General features: G+C 35.0%; 1 protein-coding gene across 2 annotated transcripts in view; it reads right to left on the bottom strand.

Moving 5' to 3' along the window:
• LOC123524861 (post-GPI attachment to proteins factor 6-like) overlaps positions 1-18669 on the bottom strand; it is a 40000-nt gene extending 21331 nt beyond the window's left edge. For both annotated transcript variants that reach the window (XM_053538444.1, XM_053538443.1), the window contains exons 1-6: positions 18522-18669; positions 7641-7815; positions 6239-6446; positions 4634-4773; positions 3389-3747; positions 1371-1687 (exon numbers count right to left, since the gene is read on the bottom strand). In XM_053538444.1, the coding sequence (XP_053394419.1) occupies positions 1371-1687; positions 3389-3747; positions 4634-4773; positions 6239-6446; positions 7641-7815; positions 18522-18579 (1257 nt within the window). In that variant the 5' untranslated portion in view covers positions 18580-18669. The remainder of the gene's footprint in view (positions 1-1370; positions 1688-3388; positions 3748-4633; positions 4774-6238; positions 6447-7640; positions 7816-18521) is intronic.
• Positions 18670-24435: the final 5766 nt, after the last annotated feature.

The raw sequence follows: 24435 nt of genomic DNA, 5'->3' as shown, positions 1-24435 counted from the left end.
AGCTGCTATTGTGCAGACGAGGTCAAAATAGCTAATTTTGGCCCTTTCAGGGGCCATAACTCTGGAACCCATTGTGGAATCTCGCCAGTTCAAGAAAGGAACCAAGATTTTAGGGTGATACAAGTTGTGTGCAAGTTTGGTTAAATTCAAATCATAAATGAAGCTGCTATTGTGCAGACAAGGTCAAAATAGCTAATTCTCGCCCTTTCAGGGGCCATAACTCTGGAACCCATTGTGGAATCTCGCCAGTTCAAGAAAGGAACCAAGATTTTAGGGTGATACAAGTTGTGTGCAAGTTTGGTTAAATTCAAATCATAAATGAAGCTGCTATTGTGCAGACAAGGTCAAAATAGCTAATTCTCGCCCTTTAAAGGGCCATAACACTGGAACCCATAATGGAATCTGGCCAGTTGAAGAAAGGAACCAAGATCTCGTGGTGATACAAGTTGTGTGCCAGTTTTGGTAAAAATCAAATCATAAAAGAAGCTGTTATTGTGCAGACAAGGTCAAAATAGCTAATTTTGGCCCTTTCAGGGGCCATAACTCTGGAACCCATAATGGGATCTGGCCAGTTCAAGAAAGGAACCGTGACCTTATGGTGATACAAGTTGTGTGCAAGTTTGGTTAAAATAAAATCATAAATGAAACCACTATCGTGCAGACAAGGAATTGTTGACGCACGGACGCACGCACGGACGCACGCACGGACGGACGGACGGACTGACGACGGACGACGGACGAAGTGTGATCACAAAAGCTCACCTTGTCACTATGTGACAGGTGAGCTAAAAACATAAACCCCCATACTGGGTATATAATTTTGTATGCTGTTAACTTTATCTTCTATGTAATAACCCCAGAAACAAAAGAAGTAATTTCCTGACAATGTTTGACGACCATAGGCCCAAGCATCCTCAAGTGATTGGCAAGTCTCAGTGTCAACATGACATGGACCCTTGAGATACTGACCCAAAACAAACAGGGTCAGCTGCTGATCACAAGCAATCATCCAATGAAATTTTTACAACCTTTAGCTTAGATTACGAGGGCTCAGAGCGAAACTAGTCTAAGTGTATATAGAAATAGAAGCAGTAGACTAGTTTCACTCTGAGCCCTCGACAGTCTGAACTGTTCCAGATACTGACTGGAAACCATTCTCATCATCCACTCCCCCTGTGAGTGACTTTACAACCTCTGAATGGGTACTTAACTGTCCTATTTAAGTCTTTTGAGCAATCATCTTTAAGTCTTTTGAGCAATCCAAACCTTCTCCATCTCGGTAAGATATAATTCAGATTTTCAATTTACACACAGTATATTATATATTTTGGGTTCAGTCACCACAAATTCAGTTCATTTTATATACTTACATCTAGTGAATCTTTTACAAAGCCGACATCTAGCTTCATTGTTCCACCGATATCTGTCGGTTCTTGTACAGAAATATCTGTCACTACTACTTGATAATCAGGTACATGAATTTTGTGTAACGATTTTGGAATAGGTATAGGTCCTGCATCTGACAGAAGGTACGTTAAGTTAAATGTTTGCTGATTAAAAATAAATCTTCCAAGGGAAGCCATTTTGATACAGGAATCTTGGGACAGCTGAAGATCCTTGGACTTCCTTTTCTGGGTTGTTGCTTGATATATAGTGCTTGGTAACATTAATTTCAGCGACTCACAACCTGTAATATAATCGTGGTTTCTAACACTTGGACATTTTTGATTTCTTGTTTTTCATTACATTTTTCTATCCGTTTAAAACGTTTCTTCTGTTAGACTTTCTTTCAAGGTTGTTTTTTTCTTGGGTGGGAAATCTGTATTTTGAGGCTTTTCTACTGCCAAAGCTTGGACTGGTAGGCAGATAATATTTCGCGGGGTTAGTGCCAGAAGGTAGTAAGAGCCTTCTTTATGTATAGGTATTGTTACGGTCCAGCTATGATTCAACTCGATTAATGTGCGTATCTGTGGTAACGTGTCAATGGTTGCTGGACTCGTACAGTTGATCTGTTATCAAGACGGACTAATATTTGATCACAATAATTACAGAATACTATATTCTAGTATTTGTAATGATCCTGCGAGCTCGTAGAGGTGATCTTTTATCCAGACAGACAAAGACTTGATCACAAAATTACAGAACACTCAAAATTCAAGCATCTGTAATGGTTCTCTAAAGCTTCTGTAATATTGGTGTAGGTATGCTGAGGGTAGAAGATAAATGCTTAGGCTACTTAAGTGGCAGTTATCAATAGAAAGAAGAGCAATACTGTTCCAACTTTACTGATTTTAAAAGATGCCTATACTCTGGCTTTACGACTTGATGATTTCCAACATGTACGAAAAATATGTTCGTGAACGTATAATTTATGCTTCGAAACGGCGCACACTTCTGACGTTCAAAATCCTCCATAGAAATAGACGAAGTTTGGCTAAAAAAATATAATACGGCTTTTCTATATAAAGATCTTGTTTGAGTCAGTGACCAGTATTAAATGCGAAAATAATAATAAAATAGATCATCTACGTTTCAAAAAATGTGTACCAAATTCTAGATATTGCAGACCAGTTATATAGTGTTCTAGCTTTAGTCCAAAGAGGTAAACGGAAAGTCAAACTGGTTTAAGTACCATTTAATTTCGTAAATTACTGTTCTTTAGCCGTAACGTATGCTAGAAAGCTGTTGTAAAACTGACTGTAGTCGAACATTTCCAGCCCTAAGGAAACGAACAAGAACTTGTTCGGAAAATGTTCGACTGTTCGTTTTGGTTGACGTCCAGTGTTCGACGTTCGAAAATCGCTCGACTGACGTTCGGAAACGATCAATTTTTGTACGGACGAACGCTGTCAACCAACCAAACCAACCAGAGAAAATACGATCTCAAGCTAAAATTGAATGAAACTTTGATAGAAAATTACTGTTACATAGAGAAAAGGCTTTCTTAAAATAATTAATACCATGGGATTTCCACCAAAATAAGTCTTTTGCCGAAACATAGTGATTTACAGTAATGTAAACATTACACTGGAAGCAGGTGCTAATGACAACGGAAGTTATACAATCCCATCATGCATCAATGATCATGGCTGACGTAAACATGAAACATACATACATGTGAAATAACAATAAATGCAGCTTTCTTGCAAAGTGTGCGCCATTTACGAGTTAAAACACTGGTAATCATTAGATATAATAACATATTTCATAACCCTAACTGTTTATAGCTTGACATTAAAGATTGTTGGCAAAATAACCGTCATTTGCATCACAACAACAACAGTAACAACATGTTACGATACGAAGGTAATGGCAGGGTATATCAGTATTTAGGACATTCTGGCTCTAACCCCTTGAACTGTTTTAAGGATGAAGTATAGAGGCTTACCTTTCTTTTCAAAATTCAGTTTGAACTGAATCTCCGAGACATTATAATTGTTATCAATGTTCAAGAAAATGTAATTCCATTTGTGTAGTGTTGGCGACAGTATCTTCAGTCTACATTCTGTCATATTTCCACACGCGACCTTTGACTTAGTTATCTGGGAAGGCAACATCTCTGCCTCCACCCTCATCATGATTGGACAATTGTTAACCTGGGTTGGAGACAATGTTGTTGTGCTGTTATCACTGGAAGAGCTGTTAGATTTACTATTACCCGCAGATTCAGAATCTATATCTAATGATGTCACTACACAACTATCTATTCTCACTGAGTATTCAACTGTGTCCTTTGGCAGCACAAATCTGGTTTAAAAATATTTAACATGGTATTAGAAGTGAGTTCAATTGGCTGAAATCTTATTCTGGGTTCACACAGAACAGCCGAGACAACATTAAAGTTCTTTTCCGAGATTTTTCATGTACTTTTAATTGTTTTTTAATGGCTATTTTTCTGAAATCTATGTCCAAACAATTCTGAAATGTGGTTAAAGCAGAAATAGCATTTTTTTCTCAAGGAATTGTGTTGAAATTCAAGATTTTTTTGTAAAATTCAAGTACTTTTTTATGTTATACAGGGTTTTGTATTTCATGAATTTTAGGGTTTTCAAAGGTTTGTGCAAACCCTGCAGTAAGTAAACTTGCACAAAACACTTAAAATCTCAAACCAGTTACTGTAAAATAGTTTATATTCAAAAAACTAATTTTTCATGGATTCTGTGGTTGTATCAGTCCCAAAGAAATAAGAAGAATCTCATTTATTTTATTTTTAAATGTTGAAATCCACATGTCTAACTTTCCGAGAAATAGCCTTTTTGGAAAACGCAAGATTTCTACCCTAACAAAATTCAATGATATTTACAGTTATATTGTCATACAAATATAAGAAATTCAACAGTATGATAAAATTCCATTTTCTACAAGTCTTGATAAGAATTTTATTTTCAATCAGAATAACTTTGAACAAGTCAGTGTGGTTTTAATGTAATTCCTTTGAAGTCTCATCTGAGTCTTGCAAGCTATTGCCCAATGTATCTCATACCCAGATGGTAACACATAACATAGAAGATCTTGAGCATAGTGAAACAAGTTGGCAAATCTACCTAATGTTGGTGTTACTGAAACATGTTTAAACTAAACAAGTAACATGAAACAAATAAACACTGTGTAATATCTCCACAACTGATCTTACCTATAGAGAGCCTGTGGACCAGTGGCCTGCTGATTTAGCTGTATATGGTGAGACTTTTCAGTAGATATTTCCTCTATATTGTCATATCCTCTCGATTCAACAACTACAAACATTCCATACATACACGACTTGTCTAATTCCTGTTGAAAAAAAAACACTGTTCAAAATCAAACTCAGATACAACTGTTTATAATAACCTTTACCCTGCTAAATTTTTTAAATGGACTTGTCTATCATTCAATTTGGGCATTGCCATTTATTATTCAAAGGGGCGTTTACTGAAAATTTACTGACCAAATAGCGAACAGTGAAGACCATGATATGCAGGCTGATCTTGGTCTGCACTGGTCGCAAAGGCAGAATCACTTGCCGGCAGCAGGCTAAAGGTTAAATAAAGTCTAAGGTTTTTTATTCTGCAATAGTGGCATACTGAGCAGCAATGTTTAATATGTACTTACTGATATTACAAAATATCATCATGAAACACAAGACAAAAGAAACTGAAAGAACTTTAAAAAAAATCTTAAGCCCTTAATAAATATTTTTGACTAATTCAATGGCCATAATTCTGGTCATGCCGAGTGAAATCCTAAACTAAACCCCAAGTGTACAAATTTACAGGATGAATGATTTCCTATATAGCTTAATAAATCTATGTCAAATACTTTTTGAGGCATATGAAATACAAAACTTTTAAGGCCTTCGTGCTTATTTTTGCTTCAGCCGTAACTTGCAGAGTGAAACCCTAAACAGAACATCAGGTGCACAACTTTACATGCTATATAGCAAAACCCTTACGTTCCATGATTCTTGGTCAAATACATTTTGAGAAACATGCTACACAAACGTATAGCCCTTTTAAGGATATTTCGGTAACTCTGGGCTGGCTGAGGAAAATCCCAAACAAAACCCTAAGTGTAAAATTACACATGCCACATAATACTCCTACAAGGATAAATGACTACCATCTATAGGTCAAATACTTTGAAAAATACATGCCACAGTCATGGAATTTATGCTCTTTATGCATATGTTTTACTACGGTAAGTCAAGGACCATAACTCTGGTCTAACTGACTGAAATTCCGCACCCCGTCCCACTCCCACAAGCCAAGATGCACATCTTCACATGCTGAAAAAATAACCCTATAATGTTTAATAACTCTAGGGCAAGGGCCATAATTCTGGTTTGGCAGACTGAAATCGTAAACAAACCCCAGATGCACAGTAACATTCCCAAAATGTTTCATGACCCTACAAGTTTCTTGGTCAAATACTTCTGGAGATGTGTTTCACACAAATTTTTAGGCCGTTTTATGCATATTTTTGACTAAGTCAAATGCCACAACTCTGGTCTGACAAAGTTAAATCCTAAACAAAATCCCTGATGCAAAACTTCATATACTGAATAACAAACCTTTCAGGTTTGATGTTTTTAGATCAAATTCTTTTTGAAATATACACATCGAAAATTCAGATGTATGGACAGTCAGACAGAGATTTTAAACAACTACTTTTCAACTCAAATACTGTTAATAAAACAAGTTAAACTCAACAAACTTGTATTAACATAACTAAAATAAAAGTTCAAACAGAATAGATCTACCTTCAATTGAATTTTATCTGAATTTGGTTCAGGTAAAAATGCAGCGAAGTACCAGGGACCTGGTCTAGGTGATGACATTATATAGGACACAGCATCCGCATCTTTCTCTATCCGAATGTGAAATAAATCTGTCCTGTTTGTGTAGAATTTTGGGGGATATGTCTCATTGTATGGCGTCACAAGAGGATAACTTCCATGTTGAAGGTAACTGAAATCAAATTTAAAGTTTTTTATTATTTACCGAAAATGTGCTTGGTATCAGTCAAAATATATTTTATAATTATGTGTAACTTCAGCATTTAATATCATTCAAGTAAATTTTTTTTTGGTGTCAAGGCAAAAATCAGCCCCATAATCACTTGCCAAAAAAGTATGTTTTTCCCTCATATTTGACAAATTTTCCACAAGCTCCTTACAAGAATTCTTTTTATATTTCCATCCAAAACTGTTGACCATATTTTAAACATACCACTCAGAAGACAATACACTAACTTTTATGAACTTCTTCCGGAATACAACATATATGAGGCAAAAACTAGATCGCCCGCTTAGTTCAGTAGGTAAAGCGTTGGTCTACGGATCACGGCGTCATGAGTTCGATCCTCGGGCTGGGCGTATGTTCCCTGTGACTATTTGATAAACAACATTGTGTCTGAAATCATAAGTACTCCACCTCTTATTCATGGGGGGAAGTTGGCAGTTACTTGCGGAGAACAGGTCTGTACTGGTACAGAGTCCAGGAACACTGGTAAGGTTAACTGCCCGCTGTTAAATGACTGAAATACTGTTGAAAAACAGCGTTAAACCCAAAAGAAACAAACAAACAAACTTCATAACAATGCAATTTTCCCCTATTTTAATTGTTACAACACAATTTTCTCCTAATGGGCTCTGCTGTCATTACCCCAGTACTGAAACAAGAGTCCCAGACTGTCACAAAATATGCCCGTCTAAATATTCAGTTACATAAATTCAAGGGCCATAATCCAAGAATGCCTGGGGTGATTTGGATGGTTATCAAACTTGACTTAGATATTATGCCCAAAAACATTGTCACCAGGTTTGGTGAAGATCGGATGCGGACAAGGCTAAATTTGCAGTTTTTCCAATAATTCAAGGGCCATAATCCAAGAGTGCCTGGAGTGATTTGGGTGGTTATCTAACTTGGCCAAGATATTATGCCCACAAACATTGTCAGCAAATTTGGTGAAGAGTGGAAGAAAACTGTTGGAATCTTTCAGAGACGGACATATAAAAAGCATGGAAGTTCCAAATCAGAAAATGTGTAGATCTAACTGTTCATTAACATGTGGTCTTTGAATACAAAGGTGTGCATGTGCAAACACAATTATTGTTCTGCTCATTCCTAAGTAGATAAACTGCTACAAACATTAATACATACATGTGAACTTCTCTGAAAGTGCATGCTTTTCCAGATGTCTTTGCCTGGAAGCTGAAGGACACATCAGCTGTCTGTTCTGGTACATTGTAGGAAAGGAGAGTTACCGACCTATAGCTCTCATACTGTGATAACTTTATAGCAGTGCTCCAATGAACATCAGAAAAATAAGCAGCATCTGTGAAATATAACAATTTTATACATATCAACAGTATTTTTGTACTGTTTTGGGGGCCAAGCTTTGGCCCCATTCACCTCGTTAAAAAGTATATCCCCCTCCCCCCCACACACACATTTCTGATAAATCTCCATAAATCTAACCAATAATCTAAAGTAGATCAACATATTTTTGTAAACAAAACCATTCAAAACATAGAACAATGTGCTTTTTTAAGTCATTTTAACACATTTATCAGAAATATTGTTTTTGTTCTGGGTAATTTTCCCTTATTTCACTTGTTATGGCAAAATTCCCCCTCCTCAACTAGCCCTGTCACTTAATGATTCCTCTAAACCTGAAAAAAAAAACACTGACAAACTTTACGCCAAACTAAGCCAAAATCAATGAACTGAGGACAGAACCACAAGATAATAAATTCTGTAAATTCGAAATTTAATTCATCAAAATCCTTCTAAAACTTTTGTCATCTTACAAACCTCAGAACTTGTAGCAAAAAATATATGTCATTCCCACATAGTTGAACGAAAATATGATCCTGTAAAAATACACTGCTTAAAGCGGTGACAGGTGCCTTGGTTTAACATGATTTTCTTCCACATTTCCAAAGGAAAAACAGGAGGATTAAGCTATATCAGGGTAATGTTTTAATTAGATTTATTAGGACTGCCGCCGGCGCCAGCACCACCGCCATGGGTCTCGGAGTTAATAGAAGATGTTAAATCCATAAAGGAAAAGTTGCACTCAGTAGAGAAAATTGAAAAAACTGTTAATTCCATAAGTCTAACAAAAGGGTCATGATGACCCAGGGTCGCTCACCTGAGTAATATGAGCTACATGTTTCAAATGTCAAACTGATGCTACAATATTAAGAAAGTAGGTCAGTAGGTCACATTCACGGACACTGAAGTCAGTTTTAAGATCGGTGTGCAAAACTGTATAATTATGTCATCCAAATTTCAAGGCTGTCAGTAGGTCAAGGTCAAAGTCAAATGACCCCTACTTGGGGTCATCAGGTAAATTAAATTATAATTAAACAGTCTAGGAAATATGATCAGATAATTTTTTAAGTATTTTTTCCTATATAACAAGTGACCCCGGTTGGGGCCTCTTTTCATCCCAGGGGCATAATTTGAACAATCTTGGTAGAGGACCACTAGGCAATGCTACATACCAAATATCAAAGGCCTAGGCCTTGAACTTTCAGACAAAAAAGATTTTTGAAGTTTTTTCCTATACAAGTCTATGTAAAACTTGGGACCCACGGGGCAGGGTCTCTTTTCACCCAAAGGGCATAATTTGAACAATTTTGGTTGAGGACCACAAGGCAATGCTACATACCAAATATCAACGGGCTAGGTTTTGTGGTTTCAGACAAGAAGATTTTTAAAAGAAAATCCTACATAAGGCTATGTAAAACTTGGGACCCCCGGGGCGGGGACTCTTTTCATCCCAAGGGCATAATTTGAACAATCTATATAGAGGACCATCAGATGATGTCACATGCCAAATATCAAGGCTCTACACCCTGTGGTTTTGGACAAGAAGATTTTCAAAGTTTTCCCTATACATTTTGAATGAGTCTATGTAAACCATGTGACCCCCAGGGCGGGCCGTATTTGACCCTAGGGGGATAATTTGAACAATCTTGGTAGAGGACCACTAGATGATGCTACATACCAAATATCAAAGCCCTATGACCTGTGGTTTTGGACAAGAAGATTTTTTAAGTTTTTCCTTTCGGTTGCCATGGCAACCAGAGTTCTGTATGGAATTCAATTCTTTGAAAAATTTTGAAAGGGACCACCCAAGGATCATTCCTACAAAGTTTGGTGTAATTCTGCCCAGTGGTTTTGAAGAAGAAGATTTTTTTAGAAATTGTTGACAGACGGACGACGCACGACACACGACGGACACTGAGTGGTCACAAAGCTCACCATGAGCCTTTGGCTCAGGTGAGCTCAAAATGTCTGATATGGAAACAAAATGAAAAGCATTCAGTCTAGGATTTTAGAAACGGAGAAGTTTTGTGAATTCATAGCCAAAGACAGTGACTGTACTAAAACCAAATCAAAGACCCAAAAACTGAAATTAAAAATGTTAATGCAAGTTTTAAACAAGAGCACCGCCTTGCGGGTGCTGACGCTCATCTGATTTTTTTTGTGTAATAGAAATATTGTCCTACCCATGATTTTCTAAGTCTAAAAAGGGCCATCATTCTTGCAAAAAGCAGGATAGAGTTATGTTTCTTGATGTACAGTGTCCACTTATGATGGTGAAAAACTGTTGCAAGTTTTAAAGCAATAGCTTTGATAGTTTATGAGAAAAGTTGACTTAAACATAATACTCAACCAAGAAAATGATTTTCTAAGTCCAAAAGGGGCAATAATTATTGCAAAAATCAGGATGGAGTTACGCTGCTTGCTGCACAGGGTCAGCTTATGATGGTGAACAAGTGTTGCAAGTTTCAAAGCAATAGCTTTGATAGTTTAAGAGAAAAAGTTGACCTAAACAGAAAACTTAACCAAGAAATCTGATATTTTCTAAGTCCAAAAGGGGCCATAAATCTTGCAAAAAGCAGGATGGAGTTATGTTTCTTGCTGTACCGGGTCAACTTATGATGGTGAACAAGTGTTGCAAGTTTTAAAGCAATAGCTTTGATAGTTTAGGATAAAAGCTGACCTAAACATAAAACTTAACCAAGAAAACTGATTTTCTAAGTCCAAAAGGGGCAATAAATCTTGCAAAAAGCAAGATGGAGTTATGTTTCTTGCTGTACAGGGTCAGCTTATGATGGTGAACAAGTATTCCAAGTTTCAAAGCAATAGCTTTGACAGTTTGGGAGAAAAGTTGACCTAAACATAAAACTTAACCAAGAAATCTGATATTTTCTAAGTACAAAAGGGGCCATAAATCTTGCAAAAAGCAAGATGGAGTTATGTTTCTTGCTATACAGGGTCAGCTTATGATGGTGAACAAGTATTCCAAGTTTCAAAGCAATAGCTTTGATAGTTTAGGAGAAAAGCTGACCTAAACATAAAACTTAACCAGGCAACGCCGACGCAGACGCCGACGCCGACAACCGCTCAAGTGATGACAATAACTCATCATTTTTTTTCAAAAAATCAGATGAGCTAAAAAAATGTTACAGCAAGTTTTAAAACTTCCAAAGTAAGTCATCAGATTTATATGAACAGCAAACTAGACTAGAAGAACAGATGACTAATTTAGAGTTACAGTCACTGAAAAACAATCTATTGTTCTATAGAATTCCGGAAGGGAGCACACCGGAGAAATTCGAAGCATTAGTTAAAGACATACATGTGCAAAGATTATTTGAAACAAGAGGACCATGATGGTCCTGAATCGCTCACCTCTTCCCACATGACCCAGTTTTGAGTATGACGTCCTTTTTTTCTACTATTTGACCTACTGACCTAGTTTTTGAGCTCATGTGACCCAGTTTTGAACTTGACCTAGATATTATCAAGATAAAAATTCTGACCAATTTTCATGAAGATCCATTGAAAAATATGGTCTCTAGAGAGGTCACAAGGTTTTTCTATTGTTTGACCTATTGACCTAGTTTTCGAAGGTACGTGACCCTGTTTTAAACTTTACCTAGATATCATCAAGGTGAACATTCTTTCTAATTTTCATGAAGATCTCATGAAAAATATGGCCTCTAGAGAGGTCACAAGGTTTTTCTATTTTTATACCTACTGGCCTAGTTTTTGACCGCAGTTGACCCAGTTTCAAACTTGACCTAGATATCATCAAGATGAACATTCAGACCAACTTTCATACAGATCCCATGAAAAGTATGGCCTCTAGAGAGGTCACAAGGTTTTTCTATTGTTTGACCTACTTACCTAGTTTTTTAGGGCACGTGACCCAGTTTCAAACTTGACCTAGATATCATCAAGGTGAACATTCTGACCAATTTTCATGAAGATCCATTCAAGGGTATGGCCTCTAGAGAGGTCACAAGGTTTTTCTATTTCAAGACCTACTGACCTAGTTTTTGATCGCAGTTGACCCAGTTTCAAACTTGACCTATATATCATCAAGATAAAAATTCAGACCAACTTTCATACAGATCCCATGAAAAATATGGCCTATAGAGAGGTCACAACGTTTTTTCATTATTTGACCTACTGACCTACTTTTTGATGGCACGTGACCCACTTTGGAACTTGACCTAGATATCATCAAGATGAACATTCTCACTAATTTTCATGAAGATCTCATGAAATATATGGCCTCTAGAGAGGTCACAAGGTTTTTCTATTTTTAGACCTACTGACCTAGTTTTTGACTGCACGTGACCCAGTTTCGGACTTGACCTAGATATCATCAAGATGAACATTCAGACCAACTTTCATACAGATCCCATGAAAAATATGACCTTTAGAGAGGATACAAGGTTTTTCTATTATTTGACCTACTTACCTAGGTTTTGATGGCACGTGACCCAGTTTCGAACTTGACCTAGATATCATCAAGGTGAACGTTCTGATCCATTTTCATGAAGATCTTACGAAATATAAGGCCTCTAGAGAGGTCACAAGGTTTTTCTATTTTTAGACCTACTGACCTAGTTTTTAAAGGCACGTGACCCAGTTTCGAACTTGACCTAGATATCATCAAGGCGAACAATCTGACCAATTTTCATGAAGATCTCCTGAAATATATGGCCTCTAGAGAGGTCACAAGGTTTTTCTATTTTTAGACCTACTGACCTAGTTTTTGATGGCACGTGACCCAGTTTCGAACCTGACCTAGATATCATCAAGGTGAAAATTCTGACCAACTTTCATAAAGATCCCATGAAAAATGTGACCTCTAGAGTGGGCACAAGCAAAAGTTTACGGACGGACGCACAGACGCACTGACGCCCGGACGACGGACGACGGACACCGCGCGATCACAAAAGCTCACCTTGTCACTTTGTGACAGGTGAGCTAAAAAGAGGATGCAGACTCAATCTTTTATATTTGAAAAAGCTCAGAGACTGGGGAAACAGACTGGATCAAAAAATCGTCTGATCCTCGCGAAATTTCAGTTTAGTCATCAGCGAGAACGTGTGAGGACTGTTTCGTTTGATTTGGCAGACGACTTGAAGGGGAATTAACATTGTGATATGATATTTTACTTCGTAACTATGCAGTTGTGACTGTTCTGATGTTTTATTGAAATATTTATAAATAAAGTTAAAACTCTGATCAGGATTTTTGTTCATTCTACACAAATTTTGATTGTATAGAAGAAAAGATAATCCCTTCTCAAATGTTCACACCTTATTACTGGTGATTAATGGGTTTATGACACCTACCAATATTAAGCCCTACAGCTCAATTAATGCACAACTATGATAGGTTGATAGGTGTTGATTGCATTGATGTAGGTGCTAATAAATCAATTTTGTGTAGTCTATTATAAGTTTCAAATTTAAAGATAATAAAATATATATACTAATTTAAAAGAATTAAGAATAATACAAAAAACAAGAGCTGTCGGAGGACAGCAACGCTCGACTATTCAACAGCCTTGTCAATTGAATGAATACAAAAGTTGAAAAAGGTGCATAATTTTGTAAAATGCAAAAGTAGAGGTATTGAACCTCTGTACTGCATGTCATATCATGACAGTGAACAAGTGTGTGAAGTTTCAATCCTTTCCAATTTGTGGATACTGAGATACCAGCTTACATACAAAAACTTAACAAAAAACTGCTAAGTCAAAGGGGCATAATTTTGTAAAAATGCCAAGTAGAGTTATGGGACCTTCACAGTGCATGTTAGATCATGACAGTGAACAAGTGTGTGAAGTTTCAATCCATTCCAATTAGTGGATACTGAGATATCAGATTACATACAAAAATTTAACCAAAAACTGCTAAGTCGAAAAAGGGGCATAATTTTGAAAAAAAAGAGAGTAGAGTTATGGGACTTGCTTAGTGCATGTCAGATCATGATAGTGAACAAGTATGTGAAGTTTCAATCCATTCCCATTAGTAAGTACTGAGATACCAGCTTACATACAAAACCTTAACCAAAAATTTCTAAGTCGAAAAAAGGGGCATAATTTTGTAAAAAAGCAAATAGAGTTATGGAACCTGTGCAATGTAGATCAGTTCATCACAGTGAATAAGCGTGTGAAGTTTCAATCCATTCCCACAAGTGGTTACTGAGTTACCAGCTTACATACAAAACCTTAACCAAAAATTTCTAAGTCGAAAAAGGGGCATAATTTTGTAAAAAAGCAAAATAGAGTTATGGAACCTGTGCAATGTAAGTCAGTTTGTCACAGTGAATAAATGTGTGAAGTTTCAATCCATTCCCACAAGTGGTTACTGAGATACCAGCTTACATACAAAACCTTAACCAAAATCGGGACGCGGACGCCGACGCATGGGCGAGTGCAATAGCTCACTATTCTATGAATAGTCGAGCTAAAAATTTAGGGGGTGTTTGACCAAATTCTAAAATAAATGGGGGACGTTTTGACCAAAATGGGGGGTGTTTTGACAAGGAGTGTTTTGACTAGGGTAGCGATAACAAAGGATTTTTTAATTTTAAAAAAATATTAGCATATGATACATAAAAATGAAGGTTTTGTCAAAGGAAAAGCAATAGTGTAATACAAATAGACTCTAATGGCAAAAAAAATGGTGTTTTTTTTCAAAAATGAAATGAAATTTATGTTTTTTATTCTGTCAACTCATCAGTTTCGTTCATAGGTCATTTTGGGGACTGGAGAACTTAGTTTTCGGTAGAATATATCATGGCAGTCAAGTGAAGAATCATTCAGTTATAAAAAATGGATACACATTTAAGTTATTACATTGAAAACAACAGACAGAGTGTGATCACAATAAATAATGTCTCACTAAATGGGTTAAATAGACAAAATTATTCAAGGAATGGAAACAGTTGCCTGAATATGTATTTATTTAGATAAGAATCTGTAACTCTCCATGTTATAATCATAAACACCAATAATAATTTGTGCTCAAAGATAAACAAGCTAAAAATGTGTGGGTGGGGTACACCACAGTGTTTAAAAAATGGAACTATATAAATAATGAAAGTGTCATGCGCTGATTGCTATACTCAACAAGCAAATTCGATGAATTGGTATCTCCCGCCAAAAGGGTTTGTGGTGAGGAATGGCAAAAAAATATATCCGACAAAAAGTTAAGGATGTTAATAAGAAGCAAATAATTTCATTAGTCAAAATCAATTTAACAGAAAACAAATGTTTAATTAAAGAGTACATAATAAATGTATGATACTTTGATCCTGACTAAAGAATTTATTTTGAATGGGATATGCTTACTGTAATAAGCTTAGCTTTTAAAATTAAATGCAGTTAATTGAAATGTGAGCTTGAAGTTTTAACTGGAACGAAATATTGTCTTTGAGTGGTTTGGCACCAGGTGTTGCTGTTTAACATGTACATTTGAACTTAAAAGAACAGATGTCCTTAAGAGAACACAGGTAAGATATCTTGAACATGACTGAGGGCAAGGTTTGTGCAGTCACAACTTAACATGTTGAAAGGTTTGAACATTTAAAAAAAAAAAAAAAAGGAATGGAAATATATATATGTATATATATTTATTTTTTTAGGGGGGGGGGTGCGGGGGAACGGGAGAGGAAACAAAATTTCACATGTTGATTATAAATATTGATGGAAAATTAAAAATGAAAAAAAAAAAATAAAGGGTAAAAGGGTGAAGTTTGGGGGGGGGGGGGGGGGGGGGGGGGGGGGTGCAGAGGATGCATGATCAGTGGTGGGCATGACTGGATGGAGGAGTGAGGTGAGGGAATGGTACAACTTGCATGTTGATAAATAATCATGGAAGGTTTGAAAAAAATCTAAAATAAGAAAAGAAAAAAAACAACTTTTTTTGGGGGGGAGGGGGTTGGGAGGGGGAGGGTGTGTGACCAAGGCAAGTGGGTGACCAGGTGTGGGTGCGCAACTTCGCATGTTTATAATAAATGTTCACAGAAAAGAATGAAAGAAATTTAATGAAATTCTACCAAATGGTAAGTTTGTTATGTACAAATATGTGGATTTTTATACAATTAAAGGGCAATAACTCTTAATTTACAAATAAATCTGAACGAAATTGTGTGTACACAACCACATTATGGTGATCTAAATTCTGTTTAAGTTTCATAGTTCTAGGTCAAATATATCAAAAGTTATGATGCAGAAATTGCCATATTTATAGTACCCTATACAGTTAACACTAGAAACTTGTAAGGGCCATAACTCTGGTGTTACTTGGGCAATCTGACTGAAACTAAAAGGGCCGCAAGAACTCATAGTGGTGAACATGTATATGAAGTTTTAAATAAATATTCCCAACCATTTCCTAGATATGGCTCCGGACGGACGGACGTTCCTACATATGGATACTTATGTGGCTACTCTTTTGTTCTCTCTATTGTTCTTTTAGCCACGTAAGAGAAAAATAGCCACATAAAAGCCTTACGGAATGAATGACATCAAAGAAAAAGTACAGTTACCTATTGTTCCTATAGCCACCTAAGTATGCAAATGTGAGCTCGGAAAGAGGGACGGAAGGACGGACGGACAACGCCAAAACTATATCCCTCCAACTTTCTTCGGGGGATAATAATAGTATGCTGCTTTATAAATCAATTTATAACATTATTTTCAATAAAGAATAATTTTAATACATTATATCCTCGCTTGAAATTCATTTGTTTTTCTGTCAAAACATTGTCGGCCATTTTACAGGAGAGCTTCAAGGGGACGTAAATCTTATTGACGGAAATCACGGAAATTTTACGACATATGCCTCTTGAGCATTCGTTCATTTTCGGTTTAGCAGCGGAAAATGGCGGAAATTTGACGAGGAAATCTTTCACATCCCTGGTCACTTCAATCCTGCTGCGCCACTTTGTGCTGCAATGAGATCAATATTTTATGACTTCATATTGTTTGTAAAAGATTGTGTTGAGTATATTTTAACATAACTTTGCCTAATTATGTATCTAAATTTAAGAATTTTTTGTTGAAAATTGGCAAACTACTCGCGCTTAGAAAAAACTACTGTATCATTTTTCAGGAAATATTTTTACTGGACATTAATCTGCTCACAAAAAGCATCCATTTGATAGTAAAATCAGTTGTGTCATGCATACAGTTTTTGTGTAATGATGATTTACATGTTATGACCAAATGCCAGTTATGAAACACAAGCGCGTCAGTGACGGTATAAAATGTTGAAAGGTGGAAGATTATCGATCAAATTTGGAACATACAAATGTATTCTTCCTAGTGATTTATGGATATTGAGTGAGATTATTAAAGGAAGTGTCTAGGGGTACGGATCCGTACCTCTAGAATCTGATTCTAGAGGTACGGATCCGTACCTCTAGACAATCCTGTTAGGGGTTTTCTAGGGGTACGGACCTCCTTTTTTCTAGAGATTTAGGGTTATATATATCTTAAATTTTGTTGAAAATGAAATAAAAAAAATAAGACTTAACCAGTGTTCACTTAAAACTTGGATCTAAACGGTTTACAGATACCAGCGTTCACCCGATTGTTTACTTTCTATTTCAAAACCAAAATAACCGAGGAACTCCAAATGAATAAAATTGTTCCGTGCCAATCAGTTTGTTGTAAAATAAACTGTTGATAACATATAAGTGAGTGCATGTAACCCTTAAATGATTTCTATTTGAAATTCAGCAGAAAAAAATAAATTAAGCATAATAATATGCACCTATTTATTTTGTTATTTAACAAGATATAATGATAATCGGCACGGAACTGATTGTTTAATAATCAATTAACCGACATTAAGTAAAGAAAACTGTTTGTGAAAACGTCCCTTGTATCTCGTAACGGCTAACAAATGTGTGGAAAACATAAATACCATAAGGGTTAATTATCATTAAAAATAGTTTTTTCCCCAACATATTTAACATTATTTTGTTTAATCTTTGTATTTTTTTCTGCCAGTTCGAATCGTCATGATTTATTTGGTGTTCCTCGGTTATTTACGTTTCGAAAGAAAATGTAACAAATGGGGTGAACGGTGTTGTCTGTAAACCATTTAAGTTTAAGTTTAAGGTGAATTATGATGAAGTCTTATTTGTTATTTCATTTTCAACAAAATTTGAAATGTAAATGACCCTTAATCTCTAGAAAATCGGAGGTCCGTACCCCTAGAAAATCCCTTACAGGCTTGTCTAGAGGTACGGATCCGTACCTCTAGAATCAGATTCTAGAGGTACGGATCCGTACCCCTAGACACTTCCATTATTAAATACATTTTATCAATTTGTAAAGTTTTTATAACTTTTCAATTTATCTGTAAGTTTACATTTTGGATTTTTGTGTATCAGTTATACATTGTGACAGATGTGTACTGCGCTATCGGAAATTTCAGTGATATCGTTAACTAGGGGACATAGGACTGGATATCGGTCTCCGCATATGATGCCCAATATTTGCCGGCGCTGGAACATCCCTAGTGGTGGGCGCAAATTCAAAAACAGATACATGGATAACACAAACAGGGAGAAAATTTTCATATACCATCTACTCAATACATGCATTTAAATAATATTAACCAAGCAGTGTAATTGCGCACTGCCGGGTCGAATATATTTGAGTACGAATATCCGATTGTTACATATCCACATACTAATACTTACTAGAACTTTTTATTATCAAATAAAGGAGGACATTCAAATAAATGGACGGGCTGTGCATTGTAAGTGTTGTTTGTTACTTGTGACGCCACAACCACGTTATTTATCTTTCTTTTTCTTTTGTTAATTTTTCGTCATATTTGCCCCAAAGATCAACATCTACCAGCAAGGTAAAAAAAAATATAGTGTGACTAAACGACCTGGAGCGCCTGTATTAATTACAGACTCCTGTACAAGTCAGATGGTTTATCGCGGCCAGAAATTTGTACAAACCGGACAGAAGTTGCAAAATTGTCATTTGTGCAGGAAAGAAGCGTTTACCGTAATGTCCAGTACTGGACAGGTATAGTGATCATGCACGACACAGCCAATTTTCCCAGAGGGGGGCCGATCCCCTGCCCCCCCCCCCCCACCCTGGACATTTTGAAATTTAGCACTTCATTTTTTGCATTCTGGGACAGTTTTATGGACTAACTTTTTTTTTTTTAATTTCGGCTACCGAGGTAACCCATTTATTGTCCCCGTCATAAATGTGCGAGGGTCGGGGATCCATCCCCCATCACATCTTACAAAAAGTAACATGATTGCTATTACAACTAAAATATAATCATACTAGCTTATGAACTGTTGTAATAAAATTCTCGGGGATTTTTTTTTTTTTTTTTTGACAAATAGGGACTAATACCTTCTTAATATACAATTTAAGTGAATCTTTATTTAACAGCTAAACTATACAAAAATGTATTTACTTAATCTGTTTAATTATGCACTTTATAAAAAGGGTATATGCATAATATTAGTTAATTAGACAAATCATTTTTTAAATAAAAACAAAAATTAAATGGCATTTATAATGGTTAAATTTTATAAACTGTCTTCCGTTGTCTAGCGATTTAATTTAGACATTTTTTGCGTAGGAAAGTATTTCACTTAAAATATAAAGAGACAAAATCTGCATTTCGAAGATAAAAAGGCCTTAGTTCGAAACAAAAACGTTTACTTTCTATGTGATTGTAAATATTTTATGTAAAACAAAAAACAACAAATTTCGGGCAAAAGAGAGTGAAAAATGAAAAGCCTGGGTTGGTCTGGACACGTTGAGGGGGCATCTTATATGTGAAGAAACATAATGTCAACAGTAAAAGCTTACAAGTACAAGTATATTCTTTCATATATATTCTATATCGTTTTATAGTGTTTTGGAAGTTATTTAACCTTAAGTTTAACTGAAAAAATCTTCAATGTATTACTCTTGAAAAAGATTTTTATATTTTCCCCATAGAGTTTCAAATTTAGTCATTTCAAAATTTTTGAAAGCAATATATCATTCCGTTTTTTAGTAAGAGATCATTTTTCTTTTAAATACATCAATTGATGGCATCTGACCTTGTAATTTGTTATAATATAAGAAGTGTTTGGCCTGCAACAGAATAATATTAATAGGTACATCGAACTTTCTATTACCGAACAAAATATCTGAAGGATTCCATTCTGCTAAATTAATGTTACATTTATTTCTTATATAATTTAATAGTTGGGTCCAAAAAAGCTTAGTTATCTCACAGTTCCAGAATAAATGTATTATGGTTTCTTGGAAATTGTTACAAAAAGTACAGCTATCATTACCAGTTATATTCATTTTCTTTAATAAATAGTTTGTGGCTAAAATTCTATGGTTTATCATATACTGAAACCAAATTAATTTTGGGTCTTTAGTAATTCTAAAAACGATGTCATATATTGAATAATTAGGTATATTATTAACTTGTAAATCGATTAACTCATTTTGCCATTTTAGAAATGATTTTGGGTACTCTCCCTTTTTATTTATCTGCTTATAGATTGATCTGCAACCTTTATTATCTTTCTTTAACAAAGTAAGACTTATTGGTATAAGCGGATTGTAGCTTTTTACAGGTAAGTATCCCATACCCTTAACTTCGAGGAAACGCCTGACGGATGCCAAAAGGCCATTGTACTCTAGAAAATTAGTCCTAATGTTATAACTGGAAATAAAGTCGTAATATGTGAAGAAACTTCCTTCGGCATTAATGAGATCGCCTAAAAAACATACACCCTTTGCAAGCCATCTTCTATAACATACACTTGAACCTCCGACCTTAATACTTTGGTTATACCACAGACTAACCGCGCTAAATTGGCTACTGCACGTGGGATTTATATTTAACATTAAAGAAAGATAACTAGATAACACATCTTTCCAAAAAAGGATTTTGCTCTTGAAGCATCTTTCTTTTTGTATAGTCTGAGCCATATTTATAAATGTCTTGTAAAGCCGGACAAATATATTCAACCAAGTGACTGAATTTATTATTCATGTCTAACAAACGTCTTAACCAAGTGGCTTTTAAACTATGAACAAAAGTCTTAATATCAATCATTTTAAGGCCACCGTATTTGTATTCCTGTGTAATTGTGCTTCGTTTTATTTTATCTTTAGAATTATTCCAAAGAAAATTGAAAAATAACCTTTGCATTATATTAAGTTTTTCTTGTGAAGGATTAGGTTTTGCTAAGATTAAATGGTTTAGTTTGGCGAGAGCCAATGTTTTTATCACTACAAGCTTTCCTAATGGTGAGATTACTCTTTTTGACCAGCAAGAGAAAAGCTTTTTGATTCCCTCAATTTTATCATCATAATTAATATTTACCATGTCTTTCAGATTAACAGAGAATTTCACCCCAAGTACGGTAAAAACAGTGTTTTCCCACGATAAGTTATATTCTGGGCAGAGAACCATTGGACTATACTTTCGTGCTCCAAACCATATAACTTCTGTTTTATCTGTATTTATCTGTATTTATATCTGCCATAGAATTTTAAAACTAACATTGTGTTTATTAAAGATTCTCGGGAGCCATCTAAAGTAAGACTTGTGTCATCAGCATACTGAGATATAACATATTCTTTACCGTGTATTTTTATACCTTTTATATTTGGGTTATTTCTTAGTAAAACTGCAAGAATTTCTGCACAAAGAATGAATAGGTAGGGCGACAAAGCATCACCTTGACGACAGCCTCTTTGCAAGAAGAACCAGTCTGACATATGACCATTAATTATTACACATGATTCAATATTAGTATAGAATAACGAAATCCATTTTCTGACTGATGGACCAAAATTGAAAAATTCGAGAACTTTCGCCATAAAACTCCACGATACTGTATCAAAAGCTGCTGCAAAGTCTATTAATAGTAGAAGACCAGGGATGTTATATTTTTCTGTAAAAAACAAAATGTCATACAATAGCCTAATGTTAGTTGCCATCAGCCTGCCTGGCAAAAATCCTGTTTGGTCTTCATTAATGATATTATGCAGTGTGCTCTTTATTCTAAAGGCTATGGAAGCGGATGCGATTTTGTAGGACACATTTAACAAAGAAATAGGTCGCCAGTTCTTTAAAAGAGATTTATCTTTGTTGCCTTTTGGTATACATGTTATTACTCCTTGCTTCTGTGTGATAGAAAGTTCTCCAACAGAGTATGAATAATTAATAATCCTTAACAAAAATATGCCTATGTCATTCCAGAAAAACTTAAAAAAACTCTACAGTGAAACCATCGTTCCCTGGACTAGTGTTATTGGACATTCTCTTTAAGCTGTTTAGCATTTCTAAGTATGTTAGTTCTCCCTCGATGGATATTTTTTCGTTTTCGGAAAGTTTTGGAACTTGTATATTATTAAATAAATCATGTAAAGATACATCTTCCGTGTCAGTGGCTTTATAAAGTTTTTCATAATGACGTTTACTTTCTGTCAGTATTTCTTCCTGTGTGTTTAAAATTTTCCCATTTTCCGTTTTTAATATGTTCATGAACTTAGATACATAATTTCTGTTTTCTAAATTACAAAAATATTTTGTCGGTTTTTCGCCTTCTTGAATCCATCTAGCTCTTGATCTTACCATAACTCCTTCCATTTTTTTATTCCTCAAATCTAAAAGTTCCCTCTTTTTACTATCTAATAAATCATAATTAATAACTATTTGTTTTTCTATTTTCTCAATTTCTTTCTCAATGAAATTTTCTTTATCAATTTCTAATTTCTTTTTATGGGATGCATATGAAATGGTTTTTCCTCTAACTGCTAAAAGCAAAGATTCAAAGAACAACTGATCACTTATGCTAAATGTTAATTCTTGCAAAGGCACATCATTTATGTCATTATATGTTTCAAGCGAATTTATTGCATATTGAGATTTTATGGTTTTTATAACCTTTTTTATTTCACTTACATAAGTGGTGTCCTTTAATAGAGAGTTATTAAATTTCCAGTATGATATTCCTTTTTTAAATTTGCCAAATTTTAATGAAATAAAAACTAAAGAATGGTCTGTCCGATATCCAGGTAATATTTTAGTACTTTCTATATCCGTAAACAGTGTATCCGTTATAAGAAAAAAGTCCAGACTTGCTTTTTTAACTGGATTTCTCCTAAACCATGTATATTCTTAATTTTCTAAGTGATTCTCTCTCCAGCAATCTATAAGATTAAAATCTGACATTATACTTGTTACTTTATCTCTGGCATTAGGGTTATTTACATTAACATAATTATACGAATCTACTTCCGGGTTAAGAATTAAATTAAAGTCTCCCGCCAAAATGAAAAGAGAATTATTATAACTGGACATTTTATCATACACCTCCTGGTAAAAAGTTGGATTGTCTCTGTTTGGACCATATATGTTTACCAACGTAATATCTTTATCACAAATTTTACAATTTAAGATTAATAAATTACCTCCTTTACCACGTTCACTTTTAATTAATTTAAAGTCGAAGTTATTGTTTACAAGAGTTGCAACACCCCGAGATTGACTACTGTAGCTACTAAAAAAACATTCGTAGCCCCATTGACTTCTTATATATTTTTCTTCCACCTCTGTAAAATGAGTATCTTGCAACATACAAATGGAGTACCTTTTACTTTTTAAGAGATTAAGTACATCTTTCCGTTTATTTTTGTCGCCCATACCCTGAACATTCATTGTTATTATAGAGACAGTATTACTCATTTAACCCTTTATATTTTAAACTACAATTGCAATCTTGGTGGGAATTATACAAAGGATTTACGGTTCATGTATGTATCAAAAATCCCCCTCCCTGACCAGACCATCCGCATAAAATGTCATTGGTGTTTTTATGTAGTTTAAACATAATTAAAGTTTCAAATTGTTGAAGAGAAACTGGTGAAAATCCAGGTGTTATAATGTATTACGTTTTTCAAATTTATCAAATAGAGCTAGGCCGAAACAAAAATGGGACTACTAATATAAATTAGTTAATCATTTACAGTCAAGACATGTATCAGGCTCTATGTTTTACAAATATTTCATTTCCAAAAAATGAGTATCGCACTGCAAGGTTTACAGTGTACAGTTCACTAAACTATTTAATTCAACCACTGAGTCACGCTTATTATTGCCGCAAGAAAGGAATTTAATACAGGTGAAATCAACGATTAGCGAAAGAGGTCACAGAACATGCAAATGACTCAGGTCAACCTTAGCATGCTATACTTCATATCTTATAGAACCTATTAACGTGAAATAAAACCCATGATATGCGTACATGTAATAATAAAGTGAACGTGTAATAACTTTTTACACATACGCAATATATAATATCAAAAAAATTAAAATACAACACCAGGCATCCAGTTCTGTTCATAACTAATTATGAGGCCAAAATATTGCATTTGATCACAGCGGGTGCAATCCATCTGCCAATATTTGTGTTGTATATTCTAAAACTAGTTACGCATATTTTAAGTTCTTTTTAAACCGTGCAAAATATTAAATAATTAAGCCGGAAACATCACATGTTGACAATGCTATTATTTTACTCAAACAAAAACATCCATTATTTTTATGTTATTCCTATTAAA

This window comes from Mercenaria mercenaria, chromosome 3 (genome assembly GCF_021730395.1).
Source record: "Mercenaria mercenaria strain notata chromosome 3, MADL_Memer_1, whole genome shotgun sequence".
Taxonomy (NCBI): domain Eukaryota; kingdom Metazoa; phylum Mollusca; class Bivalvia; order Venerida; family Veneridae; genus Mercenaria; species Mercenaria mercenaria.
Note: the sequence above shows the minus strand (reverse complement) of the source record. Positions and strands in the feature narration are given on the sequence as shown.